The 21099-nt window shown below is 54.9% G+C and overlaps 1 protein-coding gene across 2 annotated transcripts; it reads left to right on the top strand.

The window, feature by feature from the left end:
• The first annotated feature begins 405 nt into the window (after positions 1-405).
• Positions 406-20264, top strand: CLBA1 (clathrin binding box of aftiphilin containing 1). 2 transcript variants are annotated; one of them, XM_016926828.4, is made up of 5 exons: positions 406-1543; positions 3635-3780; positions 6184-6313; positions 7746-7862; positions 9396-10313. In XM_016926828.4, exons 1-5 carry the CDS (start codon positions 1118-1120, stop codon positions 9555-9557), a joined length of 981 nt encoding a protein of 326 aa, XP_016782317.2. In that variant the 5' UTR covers positions 406-1117; the 3' UTR covers positions 9558-10313. The 2 variants fall into 2 exon arrangements, with proteins under 2 accessions (XP_016782317.2, XP_016782318.2); XM_016926829.4 differs by lacking the exon at positions 9396-10313 and adding an exon at positions 20026-20264 and having other exon boundaries at positions 443-1543.
• Positions 20265-21099: the final 835 nt, after the last annotated feature.

The raw sequence follows: 21099 nt of genomic DNA on the forward strand, positions 1-21099 counted from the left end.
AGTCTCTATTAAAATACAAAAAAATCAGCCGGGCGTGGTGGCGGGCGCCTGTAGTCCCAGCTACTCGGGAGGCTGAGGCAGAAGAATGGGGTGAACCCGGAAGGCGGAGCTTGCAGTGAGTCGAGATCGCGCCACTGCCCTCCAGCCTGGGCGACAGAGGGAGACTCCGTCTCAAAAAAAAAAGAAAAAAAAAAAAAGAAAAAAAAAAAAAAGAAAGAACCACTCGGGCGGCGAACTGAGCACGGACAGAAAGCTCGAGCGGCCCGGCGCCCAGGGCTCGGCCAGTGTGGAAGCCAGATCCCACCCGCAGCGGAGGCGGCCCGGGGCAGGGAGGGCGGGTCCGGGGCGGGTCCTGGACGGCGGGGGCCGGCGCTGGCCTCGCCCCGGATGCGTGCTGACGCCACGGCGACGGACGCCGGAAGCGGAGCTGGCGCACGCCGTTGCCAGGCAACGGGGCGGCGCAGGCAGGGGGGAACGGCTGGTTGCAGGTTTCTCTCGGCCTGGTCCCGCGCGGCCCCGCCGAGGCGGCGACCAAGGTGGGTGCGGGGCCCGGGCCCGGGCCCAGGACACGCGGGGACTCTCGGGAGCCGTGGGCCAGGCGCTTAGCCGGCCATCTCGGGCCCTGTCCAGGCCCAGGCGCTCCAGGGCTGCTCTGCGGGCCGCGTGCGAGAGGGACTCTCGGGAGGCCCCGGGGCGCCGCACCCACTCCTTCCCACTTGGGACTCCCGCGGGCGCCCGGCTCTCGCTCCTCTGGCCAGCGTGGGCCTCCCAGGCCCCCTCGCGGCTCTCTCCAGAGCAGGAGCCCCACCTTGGGCCGCCCCTCTCACACCTGCCGTGGGTCTGGTACGCGCCCCTGTATCGGACTCCGCGCCCGCGCGCGTGGGAGGAAGCCAGGACTCCCGGGCGACCGGACCATTCCTGTGGTTTGTGTCAGTTCCACAGCAGCACGTGGGCACTTTTCACCGTCAGCCACTGGGCAGCCCGGGGCACTCCTGCAGCGTCCCCTGGCCCTCTCCAGGGCAGGGGAAGGTTGGGCAGTCCTGGGCGGCCAGCACCCCGGCGTGCATGTCTCCTGAGCAGCTGCCCATCGGGCCTCTGCTGGCCTGGCGGCTCCAAGATGCAAGGCCGGCGGGAGCTGGGGGGAGAGCCTTTGAGTGACCTCCAGGAGGAAGCAGCCAGCGCTTCCCTCCGAGTGGCACCTGAGAGGCTGAGTGATGATGACAGTTTGGAATGGAGACGGACCTGCCCCGACCTTCTCCTGTCCGATGGGAAAGCCAGCATCTCCATGCCCCGTGAGGGCGGTTCCACCTGCACTGCCCGATGTCCTGACCCTGGGGAACACAGCAGCACTTGGGGGGAGTTTGAAGGCTTTCGAGAATCTTCAGCCAAGTCTGGACAATTCTCACAGTCCCTTGAACTCCTCGAGGGACCCACAGAACCCCAGCCACCGAGAACCACTTCTGCCCCAAAAGAGTGCAGTTCTCACCAACCATGCCAGGGTGGACCTTGGGTGACAGGAACTTCTGCTGTCCCACCTTCTGAGGTATTTCTGCTGTGCTGTGGTCACCATGTTGAGTGGGACGTGTACACACCAAGAGGCCTGCAGCCCTCGAATGCTGTGGCGTGCTGGCCAGGGAGGGGGCTGACAGCCCCAGAGCGTCTGCTTCTCTCCTGGCCTTCGTCCCTGGCCATGTGGTTGGCAGTCCCATCCTGAGGCCAGGGAAGCAATGAGTTGGCAGAGGAGGCTGCAGAAATGGGTCACACCAAGGCCAGGTGGGGGCCACCTGAGCTGGGTCGCTCTTTCTGACCATTCCTCCCCCAGCCTGTCCATTCCCCATTGGTGGGGGCTGCACTGGCCCCAGCTCAGGGCATTTGAGGAGGAGCTTTTTGTCTGAATTCTGAATCTGCTGAGTTCAAAAGTCTCAGAGATTCTAAAATCACATGATCACATTTCAACTTGCTTGTAATGAATTGGGTGACGCGGGATCCAACCTGTCCGGGAGCTTGTAATGAATTGGGTGATGCCCATTCCCACCTGTCCGGGAGCCAGGGTCCCAGCCTTCAGGCCCCTGCCCCCTGCTCTCTTTCAGAGCAGACTGTGGGTGTTTACCGTTTGGTGACACTTCCGCTCCTTCTCTTTTCCTGTCTTCTTCCTTCCATTGTTCCTCTTTCTCTGCCACTTCTTCCCAAATGGTTCATCCCAAGCACCATCATGAGAGATCAGAAATAAAACCAGTAAGGAAGGAAATAAAGATATTGTAGTTCTCAGGGCTGGCCTGTTTTCTTTTCCTTTTCTTTTTTTTTTTTTTTTTTTTTTTTTTTTTGAGACAGTCTCACTCTGTCGCTGAGGCTGGAGTGCAGTGGCACTGTGTCGGCTCACTGCAACCTCTGTCTCCTGGGTTCAAGCAGTTCTCCTGCCTTAGCCTCCTGAGTAGCTGGGATTACAGGCATCCACCACCACGCCCGGCTAACTTTATATATATATATATATGTATGTTTAGTAGAAACTGGGTTTTACCATGTTTGCCAGGCTGGTCTTGAACTCCTGACCTCAGGTGATCCGCCCGCCTCGGCCTCTCAAAAGTGCTGGGATTACAGGCGTGAGCCACCATGCCCAGCCGGACTGTTTTCTGAAGCAGTTTCCCTGGAATCCTGATGAGATCCACTCTTAATAGAGTAAGGTCTGCTGTAATGCTTGTTTTGAATACAGGATTTGTTTTCCAGCATGATTGATGTATTAGGGAACAATTAGAGCATAGTTGAAATTTCACAAGAAAGAGTAGATAAATGCAGAAAACTGCCCCCAGCTGAGCTGGGGCCCGTTGGAATACATGAGACTCGCACACGCACACCCACACACAGCGCTTAGTGCCCCGATGTAGCACACCTGTCAACACCTGGTGTTAGGACTTCACCCGGTTCAGACCACCCTCCTCCTACCGCTTCACACTAACTCAGCCTGCAAGCCTTTGTCTTTGCCAAGGTAAAGTGCTGTGCTTACTGTAGTATGTATAATTTCTTTTTTTTTTTTTTGAGACGGAGTCTCGCTCTGTCACCCAGGCTGGAGTGCAGTGGCACAATCTCGGCTCATTGCAACTTCTGCCCGCCCCCCCCCCCCCCCCCCCCGTTCAAGCGATTCTCCTGCCTCAGCCTCCTAAGTAGCTGGGATTATAGGCGTGTACCACCATGCCCAGCTAATTTTTGTATTTTTAGTAGAGATGGGGTTTCACCATGTTGGCCAGGCTGGTCTCGAACTCCTGACCTCATGATCTGCCCACCTGGGGCTCCCAAAGTGCTGGGATTACAGGCGTGAGCCACCACACCCGGCCGCATGTATAATTTCTTAACCAAACATGGAAAACAGCACTAACATTATTGGGTGGCCATCTTTTTTCATGTGTCACTGATGAAGTTTGAATGTTTTGTCCTAACCCCACCTTTCCCATGAGTCCTCTGGTTTTGTGTGATTTTGCTAACTTGGTGATTTTTAGGAATGAATATGTCAAGTGATAGTAACACTAATGGTATGATCAATTACAAATTTCATTTCTATCACAATTATTTCTTTGGAATAAGGTAACGTTATGTATGTCTTTCTCCTAACTTTGGTATGCTTTTTTTCTTTTCTTTTCAGCCCATTCTCAGCTATGAGAACATTTTAAAGTGTGCTTTTCAAGATATAACAGTCCAGCAGGCAGCTGAAGACATTTCCACCATAGACCATTTCCTAGAAATAAGCAGTGAAGAAAAACCTGGCCTTGAATGTGTACATAAATTGTGGTAATGAACTTAAGAAATATTTCTTACAGCAACTGCTTTTGTACTTTTGTTTGATAAAAGTAGGTGTGTGAGGCTTTGTTTTTGCCTTTATGGAGAGTAGCATCTCTCCTGAGGTCCCTGCCATCTGTGGGTCATAGGGGTCCTATGAGAAGGGGCAGCACGATTGACGCTCCAGCTGTGGCCTTCCACTCTGAGCCCTATTCATCCTCCTCCCCAGCCAGCTCACCTGGAGCAGCTGGACCCAAGCCCAGCTCCTCTTGGGTCTCACTGCCAGTGCTGGTGGAGTGGGTGGGGGCCTCGCATTCACTGCGAGTGGCTGGTGGGCCTGGGCAGTGGGCACAGGGGCCTTCTGGGGGACTTGGCTGAGTGGGCACCGGCTGCCTCATGGTTCTCAGCCACAGAGTTCTAGAAAACGTTCCACACTCTGGAGCCCCATTGTCAGCCCCAGGCCCAGCCCCAGGGGTGCTCCCGGTGCTGCCTGCAGGGCCACAGGCTCCTAGGGGAAAGTGCACCCACAGTCACTCGCAGATGGCCATTTTCCAGGGACACACTTTCAACTGAGCATTGAAAGACAAACAGCGCTCGAGTGGATTAGGCCGCAGTGGTTGAGAAGCTCAAGGTAAGTTGGCCTAAGGCCCCAGAGGGAGGAGGGAAGTGAAGGTTGGGGTGAGCTAGCTTCCCTGTCCCTTGGTGTGGTCTGCGGAGTGGGTCTCCCAGCAGCCAGGGGAGAGCCAGGTCAGCCTGCTGATTTTTGTGTCTCTGAGCAGGCCTGGACTTTCAGAGAGCTCTGCAGACAGGCCATTCTGGGCTCCAGCCCTGGCCCACCGTGTCCTCTACTGGGGTCCAACCCAGCACCTGCCCCAGGGTACCCTCTACGGGGGCTTGAGGACAGAGGCCTGGAGCCCAGAAGGCCGCAACCAGCATTGCCCAGATGGCCAGTGTGCCCTCTGTGTGTGGTGCTTCTGCAAATCATGATCCCTGGGGAGAAACTGTGGAGAATGTGGTCCCAGCAAGCTGACGGTGGGGGTGGGCTCTGTGCTGGCAGCATTGACATCTCTGTCCCCAGCAGCACAACTCGCGGACCCAGAGGCATGGGGAGTCCTGGGTGTCAGGACTTGGCGGGGCTGGACACTCGTGGGACAGAAGGCTGGATGGTACTTTGGGGGTGGAGTAGAGCATGGTTTGTGTGTTCTGAAACACTGGGGTATTTTTGGAAATGGTTTGGTGTTTAGCACATTTGCTCTTCTTCTGTACTCATCTGGAGTGCAGTGGCACCATCTCAGCTCACTACAGCCTCCGTCTCCTAGGCTTAAGCGATCTTCCTGCCTCAGCCTCCTGAGTACTGGGACTACAGGCATCCGCCACTACACCCAGCTAATTTTTGTATTTTTTGTAGAGACAGGGTTTTGCTATGTTGCTCAGGCTGGTCTCAAATTCCTGAGCTCAAGTGATTTGCCCTCCTCAGTCTCCCAAAGTGCTGGGCTTACAGGTGTGAGCTGCCGCACCTGCCCTTGCACTCATTTTCCCTTCCATACTAGAGCGTGAACTTCCTGCAGGCAGACCTTCTCAGTCCCTCACAGTGCGTAGCAGTGACGTGTGGCACATAGTAGACATTCACCGTTGGTTTGCTCATTTGTTCTCCTGAGCATGCACTGGTACTCGTAGTTTGGGAGCATCTGTTTTGTACTCAGCACAGTTCTAGGCACTTGAGTGAACAAAACCAGCAAAATATCTGGCCTCACGGAGCTTCCACTCCTTGGAGGAGACAGTAACGGCAGTAAGTCAGCTACTCCAGGGCAGGTGTTGTGAGGCATAGAGGGGGCACGGGAGGTGGGTTGGGGTGTTGAAGGATGGCACGTGTTGTTTGAATAAAAGTATAAATGAACAAATAAATGAGACGGCCCAGTGCTCCTGCAGGGAATGCTGTTTTTATTTGTTTTTTTGTTTGTTTGTTTGAGACAGAGTCTCACTCTGTCCCCCAGGCTGGAGTGCAGTGGCACGATCTCCGCTCCCTGCAACCTCCGCCTCCCGGGTTCAAGCGATTCTCCTGCCTCAGCCTCCCCAGTAGCTGGGATGACAGGCGCCCATCACCACGCCCGGCTATTTTTTTGTATTTTTAGTAGAGACGGGGTTTCACTATGTTGGCCAGGCAGATCTTGAACTCCTGACCTCCTGATCTGTCAGCCTCAGCCTCCCAAAGTGCTGAGATTACAGGCGTGAGCCACCGTGCCCAGCCTGGGAACACTGTTTTTAGGGTTCTTAACAGCCATACGCCTCTTGGCTTGTGCGCGTCTCGGCTTGCGGGTAAAGGCCAGGCGCCCCGCTGCGTGCCTCGGGCCGTGCCTCGTGATCTCCTCAGAAGGCTCTCAAGGTCACCTTTTAACAACTGCATCTTTTTTCCAGTAACGAATCCAGAAAACTCTGGAGAGCCCTTCAGAGCATACACACCACGTCTACTTCTCAGCGCCTCTGGAGCGAGTCCCGTTGCCAGGAGAACTTCTTTCTTGTTCTTGGAATAGATGCTGCGCAGAAGGTAGGCGGTTTGGGTTGACACAGGGCTCCTGGGAGTGTGGTTGAACTTCACTGTCGCCAGTGGCCCTTGGCCGCGCCCAAGGGGTGGGTGCAGGCAGAGGTGTGGGTTCAGGTGGGTTAAAGCCACTAGGTGGCCCCATAAACGTGTCAGGGCCACTGGATGACTCCCGAATGCTTGAGGCAGGAGCCAGCAAAGCCTAGAGCAGGAGGTGGGGAAAGGCTCTGGAAGGAACGGGCCTGAGCCTGCAGCAGACAACGCATTCAGAGATGTGCAACAGTGTGTGTGCACTCATGCTACTGCCGCCGCCACGCACATGCCACCACGCACACGCCGCCACGCACACGCCTCACATGCCACTACATGCCGCCATGCACACGCCGCCACGCACATGCCTCACCACCACGCACACGCCGCCATGCACACGCCTCACATGCCACTACATGCCGCCATGCACACGCCTCACACGCCACCACACACACGCCGCCATGCACACGCCTCACACGCCACTACATGCCGCCATGCACACGCCGCCACGCACACGCCTCACACACCACATGCCGCCACGCACACGCCGCCACGCACACGCCTCACACGCCACCACATGCCGCCACGCACACGCCGCCACGCACACGCCGCCACGCACACGCCGCCACGGCCACCACACACACGCCACCACTCACACGCCACCACTCACGCCGCCACGCACACGCCACCACGCACACGCCGCCACGCACACACACCACACACCACCACATGCGCCACTGCCACGCACAGACTGCCGTGCATGTGCTCAAGCTCCTGGGCTGTCGCAGAAAACACCAGTCATAGGGAGGGCCGCCTTTCAGAGATCTAGATTTCAATGATCTTTCCTCATTCTTAAATATTATGGAAATTTTCAAACATGGAAAACTCAAAAAGGGCCAGCCAGGCAGGCAGATTGGCCCTGGTGAAGACAGGGGCATGAAAATGGTTGCCCTGTTGGCCCATGGGGCACATTGGGCTGGCCAGGAAGGAAGTGAAGGGCAGAAAGGAACAGAGAGGCTCCCAGTGAGATCAGCCCTGACTGTGTCATTGTGTGAGGAAAACAGAGAACCAGGAGGCTAGGAAATGGGGGAGGCCTGAATAGAAGCCTCAGGTGCGGGCCAGCTCTGAGTGGCGGCAGCCTGAAGGGTGTGTCTGAAAGTGGCCGTGAAGACATTATTCCCATTGAGCAGCTGAGGGGCGCTGAGGTCCTGAACGGGAGCGAGGCCTGTGAGCCGGGCATGAGGCAGCGAGTGGCAGGGCGACACGGGAAACTGGTGCGCTGACCTTGAGAGGGGCCTGAGAGAACTTTGCAGTTTTAGCATGAAATTAGTAGAGGGGCTCAGGGGAAAAGGAAACAGGAGACAAAATGATGACTGTACTGGCTGTCTGATGGGGTCTGTCTCCTTAGAACCTTTCTGGAGGCCAGGGCCACATCATGGAAGATTGTGACCTCAAAGAGCCTGAAGGACTCCTCACTGTCAGCAGCTTCTGTCTCCAGCATTGCAAAGCCCTGATCCAGACCAAGGTGAGTGGTCACCAAGGAGAGGCCTCAGGGAACCGCGCTGGCGGTGTCCACACATGTGGAGCCCTCCGCTTTCTCTGATGTGAGTCAGTTGCTTGTTTTCTTCCTTTGAGTCTTGTGGACTTCCAGAAAACAAACATTTGTGCTATTTAGGGCAGACAGGCAAATTGTGAACACCACTGCAGGGTGCCAAGGAATATAAATACCATCCGGAAAGACTCTTAGGCCAGAGGACCCAGGTTATGGGTGGGTCACGCAGGAGAAGCCAGGCAGAGAAGAGAGCTGCAGGGAAGCTGAGACGCCAGGTGTGGATGACCAGGCTGGAAGGATGAGGCAGGACCAGGCTGTGACTGTTGGGCCAGGGGATGTTGACTCCGCCTGGGCAGCTGTCGTGAACGGATCTGACTGGCGGCTTCAGTCATGGGCTGCTTACCCTACACAGGGTCTGCCCACAGCTTTTCTCTCATGAGCCGCGGTTCTTGCCACAGAGTCACTTCATCACATCATCACAGCCGGGCTCAAGGCGGAAGAGGAGATGGGCAGAGAAGGGGACTTCTTCCTGCAGCTCTCTCTTTTATCAGGGGGAAGAAAAGCTTTTCTGGGCTGGAGTCTGGAGCCCACCCTCAGACCAAGTATTGCAGGAGGGGTGAGATGGCCAGGCCTAGCTCACCTGGTTTCCTGCTCACCCTGGAGACCCAGGACCCTGGAACAGTCGGGGCTCATTGTGTACACCCAGGAGATGGTGGGAGGGGCGCATGGGCGGCTGTGAGCATGAAGAGTGACATGCAGGGAGGCGCAGGGGTAAAGTACTGCCCTGTGGCCTGGTAGGAGGTAACAAGGACCTGAGACTGAGCTGGGACAGCAGGAAGGTTGCATAGCACAGGAGGCGGCCAGGGTCAGCTTCTGGGCAAGAATTAGGCATGAATGTGGCACTGCCCCCAGCTGACATGGGGTGGGTTCCCTGGATGGTCAGCACACAGGTGACAGGCGACAGGTGCCATGGGGCAACAGGAGAGGGCCCTGATCGGCCGTCTTCACAGGCTGTCCATCTTTTTGAAAAGCACCGTAGCACAGGAGGGTTATCCTAGAGCAGCAGCTGTAAAGAAATGTTCGTGGCTGTGTTGTTCACAGCAGCCGGCGGGGGAGACGTCCAGCCGCAGCTGTTTGGGGGAAGTCTGTGGTGTAGTCCAAGAGTGGCCACTGGAGGGCTGTGAGTGTGCAGGGTAGTGGCAGCCTCCACCAGGGAGTGCCAGACACGTAGCACAAGGGCCAGAGATCCCGCCTAAGATGTGGGCCCACTGCTGTCTTCGGGGCTGGCTGCAGGCCAGAGCCACAGACTGCACCATGAGGAAGCCCCAGCATGTTTTCCCTGGGCGCCTCTCTGGTGACATCCCATGATGAGAAGGTTTCTAAGAGGAGAACCAAGGAGAGAACACTAGGGGGCCGAGAGGCAGGGGGCGGCCAGGGGCAAACGCCCAAGCTAGCGCTTCTCATTGCCCGGGGTGCGCGCGCCTGACTGCTGTCCTCTCATCTCAGCTCTCGGGGCCGCCTGGCAGCAAACAGGGGAGGCTGATGACATGCAGCCGCTTCCTGAAGACCCCCTCATGCGGAGGTGGCCAGCACATCACTATTCCAAGGAAAAGGATGTTCACTCCACGCAAGCTCAAATTGACACTCTTTAATAGCGACGTTTGCTAAAATCAGGAGGACTTTGTACCTTTATGAGGAATTTTTCATTTTCTTCCTGGCTGGATTGATGTGGAAACCAGAGCTGTCTGTGGAGCTGTTTTCCAGACCCCAGGCCCATTCCTGGGATCTCTCCAACAGGACCTGTCCTGTGTTCTGGGCTCGTCTCGGGTCTGACCAGGAGATGGAGGATGTGTCCTTGGCAGAGCCAAGGGGAGACAGAGGTTTCTGGGTGCCATGACAGGCTGTCGGGGTCCAGGTGGCACCCATGGGCCCCCTGCCCCATGTGAATGCTGCTGGCACCTGGTGGGGGTTGCTCAGGGATGGACCCTGGGCATGGCTTCTGGGCTGCTTAGTCCAGGGGGAGCAACTTGTGGCCAAATCCATGAGTTCAGAGGAAAAGGGGAAGGCACTGAAACGTCACCAGAGAGACAGCTGTTGAGACCGCTCAGAAACCGTCTGTCTGTCACACTGTGTCCTGGCTGCTGTGTGGTCAGGGCACCATGAGGGTGTACAGATGTGCTGTGTCCTCAAAGCCTCGCAGGTGCCCTCACTTATTGCCTGGGCCCCTGCCCAGCAGCCTCAAGGACAGGCCTTTCTCCCTCACGGTTGTGGACAGGAGGTCGCACCACTGGCCTGCGAGAGCCTCTGGTGGGCCCGTGGCTTCCCCCAGTTATCTGCCAAGGAAAACTGTGCTCTTTGAAGGGCAGAGCCAAGAAGTCAGCCCTGACTTTTGTAAAATTTTATTAAATAAAACCACCTGGATAAGCCTGTTCTCACTGGTTCATCAGCTGGGGGGACTGATACCTGAAATCCTGTCCCCAGGGGAGGCCTGAAGTCTAAGCAGGCAGCCACCCTGGCTGTCTCTTTTCCTGCCAAGGCCACACGGGGGACCGTAGCCTCCATGTCACCGTGGTATCAGTGCGACGTGCACAGTGATGGGCAGGAGTTTCCATCATGAGGAGGAGGAAGCAGATGTCCCTGCACAAAGCCTGGCCTCGGCCACCCAGCTGCACAGCCAGCACCATGTTGCACGTGGCTCTAGGTCTGTGATGAGGAGAAGTCCTTTTTGTTTGTTTGTTTCTGGGACCACATGGCTTGGAAAGCTGCCTTTATTTTGCATTTTCAGCCAGAAAGTGGGAATTTGGAGACTGTTTTTCTAACACGCAGCTTCCTTCAAAGGCACTGTCTTTTGGGCCCTGCCAGCAGAGCCCCTCCAGGAGATTCCCTGGTTTCCTAACCTTTAAAAGTTAGACTTTAACAAGCCAAAATACTCCATCCTGCTCCTCCCACTCCAAGATTCGGGTTCAGACTGTGCCATGGCATCACGGTGTCACCCGTGGTGGCCCTTGCTCCTCACCTGGCTGGATGTTGGTGACCCACAGACCTCAGAAGGCCAAGCCTTTCTTCTGACTTCCCTGTGGCCTCACAGGAACCTCAGAAGCAACAGGTTCCAAACCTGACTTCTGTGGCACCCAGTAGAGAAGAGAGGCCCTGCTGCTCTCGTCCCCAGAGGGGAGTGAGAGAAAGAGGCCCCTCAGAGTCAGGTAAGGAGGGACCAGGCGACGTACATGCAAACCGCTTGTCCACTAGTGCGGCTGCCAAGCCCCCAGGGTCTGGAGGACCCTGCAACAGGCAAGTCCAAAGCTCCCTGGCCTCCCTCAGGTCCACACTGAGTGCTCAGGAAGAAAGTGCCAAAAGCTGGGAGTGGGGGCAGGGAGCTGACGGACACTCCCCCGAGAACGCCCCTCTCACAGATATGCTGGGATTTTTGTTCCCAAAGTCTGGAGGCCCAGCAGGGGAGCTGGGACAGTGGGCGGGAGGCAAGCCCCCAAAGGCTGAGGAAGAGGCTGCAAGACACCCCGGGCGCAAGGCGAGGGGGGCTGGAATGGAGAGCAAAGGAAGCCTCCAGTGGCCAAAAAGGACGGCAGTCCGGCTGAAGAACGGATAAATCGTGCAGCCCCCAAAGCCAGTGGCTTGGCTGCGACACACAGGCTGATGTCCAGAATCACTGTGCTCAAAGCTCAGACCCCACCGAAGCCATGCCCTGATGCCACCCTCAGGGCGTCTGAAGGCCTAACTACAGCTGCAGAGAAGTCCAGAGCTAGCTCAACTACCGGGAAGGACAACTCTGTTCCCACTCTGGCAGCCTCACAGTGGAAGGCACGTGCCCCTCTCTGGAACTAAACGTTGTTTGCTTCAGCCTCGATTGTTCTTTTATATGAACTGTCTAGCCTGCAGTAAGACATTACAAGACACATGAAAAGGCAAGAAAACGTGAGCCACAGTGAGCAGTAGAAGCAGAGACAGCCCCAGTGGTAAAACCGAAGTCAAGGGCTTTGAAGGAACTCTGGGGAGGTGGGGAGGGCCTGTGGAAATGGCGGGTGACATTCACCAAGAGATAAGGATGTTCAGCAGAAACAGGGACACTTCAGTAAAAGACAGAATGAAGATGCTGCAAATGAAAAATACAGGATATAAATGATCTTTAGATGAGTTTAACAGCAGACTGGACATCACAGAGGAATGGATCAGTTAACTTGAAGATTGGTCACTAGAGAAGATCCAAACACGGAGAGGGGAGGGAAGACGACAGAGGGTCCAAGATCTGTGGGCCAAAGTCAGGTGGCCTAACTGGGTGTAACTGGGTGTAACTGGGTGTAACTGGAGTCCCAGAGCAGGAACAGGAGAGAATAAAGAAGAAATATTCCAAGAGCGAATCACTAAGAACTTTCTGAAATTCATGAAAGAAAATAATCCACAAATCCAAGCATCTCTGTAACTGCAAGGGGGTAACGTGGAGAAAACCGTACCTGAACACATCCTACAGGCCTTAAAGGCAGCTAGGGTGGAAACAGGAGATTCATCTAGAGAAGCAATGATAGGAACAATGGCTCACTTCCCACCAGAAGGCCATGCACGCACCCACATCTGCGATGCTGAAGGGAAAAGGAAGGTCAACTTAGAAGTTCACATACATTGAAATATTCTTTAGGCTGGTCACAGGGGCTCACACCTGTAATCCCAGCACTTTGGGAGGCTGAGGCAGGTGGATCACCTGAGATCAGGAGTTTGAGACCAGCCTGGCCAACATGGAGAAACCCCATCTCTACTAAAGGTACAAAAATTAGCCAGGCGTGGTGGCACATGCCTGTAATCCCAGCTACTTGGGAGGCTGAGACAAGAGAGTTACTTGAACCTGGGAGGGGAAGGTTGCAGTGAGCCGAGATCACGCCATTGCACTCCAGTCTGGGCAACAGAGTGAGACTCTATCTCAAAAAAAAAAAAAAGAAAGAAAGAAAAGAAAAAAAATATTCTTTAAAAATGAAGGCATTATCAGCCAGGATACAGAAACCACACCAGTTATCTGAAGAGGAAAAAATATAAAGAATTACTAGGCCCGGTATGTGGTTCACACCTGTAATCCCAGCACTTTGAGAGGCCAAGGTGGAAGGATTGCTTGAGGCCGGGAGTTTGAGACCAGGCTGGGCAACATAGTGAGACCCCCATCTCTACAAAAAAGTAAAAAAAAAAAATTAGCCTGGTGTGGTGGCGCTCACCTGCAGTCCCAGCTACTCAGGAGGCTGAGGCGGGAGAATTGCTTGAACCCAGGAGGCATAGGTTGCAGTGAGCCAAGGTCGTGCCACTGCAGTCCAGCCTGGCAACAGAGCGAGACTCTGTCTCTAAATAAATAAATAAAATAAAATAAAGGCTGGGCATGGTGGCTCACGGCTGTGATCCCAGGACTCTGGGAGGCCAAGCTGGGCAGATGACTTGAGGTCAGGAGTTTGACACCAGCCTGACCAACATGGTGAAACCCCGTCTCCACTAAAATACAAAAATTAGCCGGGCGTGATGGTGCGTGCCTGTAATCCCAACTACTCAGGAGGCTGAGGCAGGAGAATCACTTGGACCCGGGAGGCGGAGGTTGCGTTGAGCCAAGATCGTAATCACTGCACTCCAGTCTGGGTGACAGAGCGGGACTCTGTCTCAAAAAAAAAAAAAAAGCAAAACTCAACCCAAGAGGTTGAGGCTGCAGTGAGCCATGTTTGCACCACTGCACTCCAGCGTGGGTAAGAGCAAGACCCTGTCTCAAAAAAGAAAGGGAAATTCACAGATGCAGAGTAGACTGGTGGTTGCCAGGGGCTGAGGGGGGTGGCTGGGGAGATGGTGGTCAAAAGATGCAAAATTTCAGTTGGAAGGAATGAGCTCGGGGGATCTCTTGTACACAGGGCCCGTAATCAGTAACAGTGGATTATATTCTTGAAAACCACTAGGAGAGACTGGCTACGGTGGCTCATGCCTGTAATCCCAGTACTTTGGGAGGCTGAGGCGGGTGGATCACGAGGTCAGGAGTTCTCGAGACCAGCCTGGCCAACATGATGAAACCCCATCTTTACTAATAATACAAAAATTAGCCTGGCATGGTGGCACATGCCTGTAGTCCCAGCTACTCAGGAGGCCGAGGCAGGAGAATCGCTTGAACCTGGGAGGTGGAGGTTGCAGTGAGCAGAGATTGCACGACTGCACTCCAGCCTGGGCGGCAGAGCAAGACTCCATCTCAAAAAAATAATAATAAAACCACTAAGAGAGTAGATTTAAGTGTTCTCACCCCAAAAAGTGACGAGTATGTGTGGCAGTGCATATTAATTAGCTCGACTTAGCTGTTTCACAGTGTACACATATTTCAAAACATGTTGTACATGATATACAATTTTTGTCAATTTAAAAATTAATTTTTTTTTTTTGAGACAGAGTCTCACTCTGTCACCCAGGCTGGAGTGCAGTGGTGCCATCTTGGCTCACTGCAGCCTCCGCCTCCCAGGTTCAAGCGATTCTCCTGCCTCAGCCTCCCGAGTAGCTGTGACTACAGGCCACCACGCCCGGCTAATGTTTGTATTTTTAGTAGAGACGGAGTTTCTCCACATTGGCCAAGCTGGTCTCGAACTCCTGGCCTCGTGATCTGCCCGCCTTAGCCTCCCAAAGTGCTGGGATTACAGGCATGAGCCACCACGCCCGGCCTAAAAATTAATTATTATTATTATTATTATTTTTTTTGAGAAGGAGTTTCGCTTTGTTGCCCAGGCTGCAGTGCAGTGGCACAATCTCGGCTCACTGCAGCCTCCTCCTCCCAGGTTCAAGCAATTCTCTGCTTCAGCTTCCCAAGTAGCTGGGATTACAGGCACCTGCCACCATGCCTGGCTAATTTTTGTATTTTTAGTAGAGACGGGGTTTCACCATCTTGGCCAGGCTGGTCTTGAACTCCTGACCTCATGATCCACCCACCTCAGCCTCCCAAAGTGCTGGGATTACAGGCGTGAGCCACCGCGCCCGACCAAAACAATTAATTTTTTAAAAAAGAACAGCAACACACACAACCTGGGCAAACCTCACGACATGTAAAGGCCAGGCCCCGCAGGTGCCCATTCACAAGCAGATCAGGCCCACAAATCCTGTTGGCAACGGTGGGGACACACCTCCCCTACCTTAACCCATAGCAGCTACAGGGTATCTTCCCGTGTAAACTGTTGCCAAGCGGACACTGACAATTCTGGCATGTTCTGGACTCTACTATGTACCTCAATTTTTAAAAGTTAAAAAGGAAATAAAGGGGCCGGGCGTGGTGGCTCACGCCTGTAATCCCAACACTTTGGGTGGCCGAGGTGGGTGGATCATGAGGTGAGGAGAACGAGACCATCCTGGATAACACAGTGAAACCCCGTCTCTACTAAAAATACAAAGAATTAGCCGGGCATGGTGGCGGGCGCCTGTAGTCCCAGCTAGTCGGGAGGCTGAGGCAGGAGAATGGCGTGAACCCAGGAGGCGGAGCTTGCAGTGAGCGGAGATCGCGCCACTGCACTCCAGCCTGGGCGACAGAGCAAGACTCCATCTCAAAAAAAAAAAAAGAAAGAAAGAAAAGGACAATTTAGGGAGAAAATCAGACATCTGACTATGAAGCAGGTGTTAGATATTAAAGAATTCTCCCTCATTTTCCAGTTACAGTATGGTGTAAACCAAAAAGCATCTGAGGCAGCTCTCAATCAAGTCAGAGGTTTATTTTGCCAGAGCCCAGGAAAAAGAAACACAAAACCACAGGAACAGTCTGTGATCTGTGCTTTTTCCAAAGAGAGCAAGATTTGGGGACTTCAATATATACACATATTTTATGAGACAGAGTCTTGCCCTGTTGCCCAGGCTGGAGTGCAGTGGCACGATCTTGGCTCACTGCAGCCTCTGCCTCCCAGGTTCGTCACGCAATCGTCTCGCTCAGCAAATTGTGCTTTCATAAGATACAGCAGACAAGCGCAGCTGCCTGTGGAGGCCTGTGGCCTTCTACCTGCAGCTGTTTGCTCAGAAACCGCTGCAGCGGTTTCTTGAATGAGTCAGTTTCCAGCTTAATTTTTCCCTTTGGCCTAGTGAATTTGGGGGCCCTGAAATTGTATTTTTCTTTCACAATGGTATTGTGGTTGTGTAAGAAAATGTCTTTTTTGGCTGGGCGCATTGGCTCACACCTGTAGTACCAGCACTTTGGGAGGTCAAAGCAAGAGGATCACCTGAGGTCAGGAGTTTGAGATCAGCCTAGCCAACATGTTGAAACCCCGCCTCTACTAAAAATACAAAAAATTAGCTGGGCATGGTAGCGGGCACCTGTAATCCCAGGTACTTGGGAGGCTGAGGCAGGAGAATTGCTTGAACCCGGGAGACAGAAGTTGCAGTGAGCTGAGATCACGCCACTGCACTCCAGCCTGGGCGACAAGAGCGAAACTCCGCCTCAAAAAATAAACGAGTCTTTTTTAAAAAGTTTAACCTGGCCAGGCATGGTGGCTCACACCTGTAATCCCAGCACGTTGGGAGGCCGAGGCGAGCGGATCACGAGGTCAGGAGTTCAAGATCAACCAGCCTGGCCAACATGGTGAAACCCTGTCTGTACTAATAATAGAAAAATTAGCTGGGCATGGTGGCACAGGCCTGTAGTCCCAGCTACTCGGGAGGCTGAGGCAGGAGAATTGATCATACCGGGGAGGCAGAGGTTGCAGCGAGTCAAGATCACATGCCACTGCACTCCAGCCTAGGTGACGGAGGGAGACTCAGTCTCAAAAAAAAAAAAAAAAAAAAAAAAAAAAAGGAAAGAAGTTTAACGTGTTTTTAGGGTCAAAATGTCTCAACATCTGGGATTTGTTTTAAAATTATTTCAGAAACTCAAAAAGGCCAGGTGCGCTGGCTCATGCCTGTAATCCCAGCACTTTGGGAGGCCAAGGCGGGCGGATCACTTGAGGTCAGGAGTCTGAGACCAGCCTGGCCAACATGGCGAAATCCCGTCTCTACTAAAAATAATTAGCAGGGCGTGGTGGTGGGCGCCTGTAACCCAAGCTACTCGGGAGGCTGAGGCAAGAGAATCGCTTGAACCTAGGAGGTAGAGGTTACAGTGAGCCAAGATTGCGCCGCTGCACTCCAGCCTAGGCGACAGAGTAAGAGACTCTGTCTCAAATTAAAAAAAAAAAAAGGATGAACAGTGCTAACACCTGGTCAGCCCAGGCAGCAGGCCCGGGGGCTCAGTGTCCTGCTTCCCAGCTCCGGGCTCCAGGTGTGTGAACTGTTCCAGGCAAGCCTGCCTGCTTCGGGACAGCACCTCTACCTCTGCCTGGCCCCCAACTCGCATCCAGAAGGCGAAGCATGGGGAACCATGAGGCCACAGTCGAGGGCCAAGTGTTTGGGGTGGTGGCAGGGGTTGTGGCCTCCTGGGGACCCTCCCAGTCCCCAGTGACCCTCAGCACCAGGCTGGCCAGGCCCACGGGCGAGGAGGAAAATGCACGGCCCGTGCTCCTCGCAGCCGCACCCAGTGTGAGCACGGCTGAGCAGCTCTGCGGGAGTGGTGGCCCCGTGGTCACAGGGACAGGATCACAAACCAGGATCTTCCAACAGGCTGGGATCTGACCACTTCCCCGGCCCTCACCCCCAGCACCCCCTCCAGCTGCACATGCACATACGTGTAGGTGCACACACACGTGCACACCCTCCTACACCACCCAGCCAGTCCCCACAGCAGGCAGCCAGGATGGAGGCAGCACCTTTCCGCCTGTGTCTCACTGTGGGACTGGGCTTAGGCTGACTCGGTACAGCCAGTCCCCAGGACGGGCTGGGCCTCTGGCCAGGGTCGGGAGGCAGAGGCACCGCCCCGACTGAGCTCTCGGAGCTGGGTAGTGCCCCTTCTTGTTCTCCTGCCCCTCAGTGGGTGGCTGGTCCTGCTGGGTGCCTGGGTCCAGCACAGCTGTCACAGGCCAGGCCACCAGCCGAGGTGGGAAGAACAGGGTGAAGACGGCAGAGCCCCTGGGAGAGCTTCCTGGGACCCGATCTTCAGCTTGTGGGCAGCACGCACCCCACCTGGCTCTTGCCCTGCAGGCTGCCCAGCTTTATCACTGGTGGGGTCATTGGTGGGGCAGCCCCTCCTGGGGCCCAGCACCACAGTGCCCTCTGTCCCCAGGCCTGCCCAGCTCTTTGTAGGGTCCTGGAACGCCCCTTCTCTGACCCCAGCGGGAAATGAACCCACCTGTAATGAAAGTCCTGTCTGTCAACCAAATGCAGCCCATGGGCCTGGCTGTGCTCTGCATCAGCTCCAGTAAGAGGATCACCGGGCAGCCTGGTGGGCAGGTTCGCCTGGCATGCCAGATTTCTCCGCAGCTTGCGATGGAGGCACTTGCAGGGAGGCACATGTGTGAGTGCAGGACAGAGGAGCTTTCATCAGGCAGAGGCTGCGTGTTCATAACATCCCGTCCAGGTTGCTTTGTTTTGAATCTGAGGTGGTTTTCGACTCCACTCTGGGCATCCACCCAAGAGGTGCCTGTGGACACCCACCCGCTCCCCCAACTCCATGCAACTTGCCAACCTTCAAGCAGATCGGTGTAACTACCCCCCAGTCCGATGGTCTGCAGGAATGTGGGGGCAGCAAGGTCACAGGGCCTCGGGCCAACCCAGGGATGGGGGTACATTTGGGGCTTTTTCACAAAAAGATGAGGGTGCTGAAGGGTCCCTGAAAGCCCCAGAGGTGGCAGGGCCGGGCCAGGCAGTGACCCCGAGCCTGGCGTCTACAGGCCGATGGGAACCACTGCACAGTGGCTGTGGCCAGCAGGCTGCTCAGAGCCTATCATTTTTAGGGCCTTTCCTGGACCTTCCACTCCAGCTCGCTGTAGGTTTTCCAAGCCTCTTGTTCTGGCATTGACCAAATTGTCACCCAAGAAGGAGGCCCTCAGTGCACCTCCAGTTCATCCAGCTGGTTCCGACAGCTTCAGGAACAGTCCATGGAGCTGCTCCCAGCTTCCTCTGCAAGGCCCCTGCCGGGCTCCTCTGCGCAGTGCAGAGGCTCATTCAGGCCCAGCGTGGAAGGCAAGGGGGGCGGATGTGAGAAGCCGGGGCTTATCTCCCAGGGGCACGGCAGAGTGAGGGATGGGCCGATGAAGTGAACGCCTGCAAGGGGCAGCAAGCAGCCCCAAGGGCTTAAACTGTCCAGCTGCGGCAAGTCTGCTGGAGCGACCAAGCAACATGTGTCACCTCAACTGAGGGCTGCACTTGGCAGTCACATCTTCCCAGACGGGTGATCGCCACTCCTGAGAATACTGCAAAGGCTCATCACTGAGAAAGGGAGGTTACCCTCGAACCCTCAGGCATCCACACATCACAACTCCCCTCCCTGCTTGGCTCCACTACAAACCCTGAGCAGGCACTGAGGACACAGCCACCTCCACACAGGGAATGAGAAGGAACAGCGGCCTTCCTGTGAGTAAATGCAGCAACGCAGCGCACACAGCACTGCCACGTAGAAAGTCTGGGTCAGGTCACAGCAAAATCCCAGTTAAGGCCCAGCACACACAGCGCTGCCACACGGAAAGCTTGGCTCAGGTCACAGCAAAATCCCAGTTTAAGGACACGGCTCGCTGGTTGCAGATAGAAACTTCTAGCAACCCAGAAACCAACTGTGAGAGTTTATGATGAGGGACGTGATCCCACCACTCTGTCTTTAGGCAGACACCAAGGCAACACATCAAGTGTCCGCACCTCAGACACCCACCCACCCACCCCAGCCAGGCCCTTTCCGGTGGCTCCGCCAGCCTGCTCATCGGGCTACCTGGACTCCACAGGGTGAGCACAATGTCCACACTTGTTCCGCAGTTGGCTGCTGCATTCTCCTTCCATCACTGCCGGGCCCACTTCACTAAGGAGTGAACCTGGGAGAAGGCGCCTGGCCCAGATGTGGCCCAGCAGGGATCCAGGCCCAGATGGCTGGGCTCAGCCCTGTGGAGACCACCCCCTCCCACCCCGCCCCGCCCCCGAGGAAATCCTGCGCAGGCACCTGTGGGCGGAGCAGGTAGCGTTCTCCAAGGTGCGTTGTCACCCCTGAAAGGAAGATCGGTTCCCTGGGAGGAGTCTGCTATCTTCATACTGGTTCCATGTCTTCAAATAAATGTGCATTACTTTATAACCCTAGAAACCGAACTTCTGAGGCAGAAGGGGCTCCGAAGCTGTGTGCAAGGCATGCTGCACGTGAGGGGTACCCACCACACGTCAGGAAACGCCCCTGGGAAACTGTCAACTAACATGCCCGCTCCCCTCAGTTTGGCCAGAAGCAAACCGCAGAGAACAGTGCCAAGTTTAGATGACTGGAATTTGTATTTCTGTTTCTGAATAAACATTTTGTAAACAAAATTATTAAACACTTGGAAAATTTCTTCCCAATTAAAGTCAATTTGTACCTACAGACTTAAAAATACCACATACATGGCCAGGTGCGGTGGCTCACGCCTATATTCCCAGCACTTTGGGAGGCCGAGGCAGGTGGATCACCTGAGGTTGGGAGTTCGAGACCAGTCTCATCAACATGGTGAAACCCCATCTCTACTAAAAATATAAAAATTAGCCGGGCGTGGTGGCACATGCCTGTAATCCCAGCTACTTGGGAGGCTGAGGCAGGAGAATCGCTTCAACCTGGGAGGCAGAGGTTGCAGTGAGCCAAGGTCACGCCATTGCACTCCAGCCTGGGCAACAAAAGTTAAACTCTGTCAAAAAACCAAGAATGCCAGGCGCGGTGGCTCACGCCTGTAATCCTAACATTTTGGGAGGCTGAGGCAGGTGAATCATGAGGTCAGGAGTTCGAGACCATCCTGGCAACACGGTGAAACCCTGTCACTACTAAAAATACAACAAATTAGCTGGGTGTAGTGGTGGGTGCCTGTAATCCCAGCTACTCGGGAGGCTGAAGCAGGAGAATCGCTTGAACCTGGGAGGCAGAGGTTGCGGTGAGCCAAGATCGCGCCACTGCTCTCCAGCCTGGGAGACAGAGCGAGACTCCATCAAAAAAAAAAAAAAAAAGCCACACACACGCACTAAACTTGCAGAGAAATGATGCTTGGAAAACAGCTGATTACTCAGCCACTGCGCACCACGGCGGAAACAAGCAGGCTTTGGTGTACAGTGTCACAGGTGAACACGGCGAGTCCAGGGAATGAGGCTCCGGCTACACTTCTAAGTCACAGCAGCTGTTCTCTCCTGTCTGTGGTCCTTC

The sequence above is a fragment of the Pan troglodytes genome, chromosome 15 (genome assembly GCF_028858775.2).
Source record: "Pan troglodytes isolate AG18354 chromosome 15, NHGRI_mPanTro3-v2.0_pri, whole genome shotgun sequence".
Taxonomy (NCBI): domain Eukaryota; kingdom Metazoa; phylum Chordata; class Mammalia; order Primates; family Hominidae; genus Pan; species Pan troglodytes.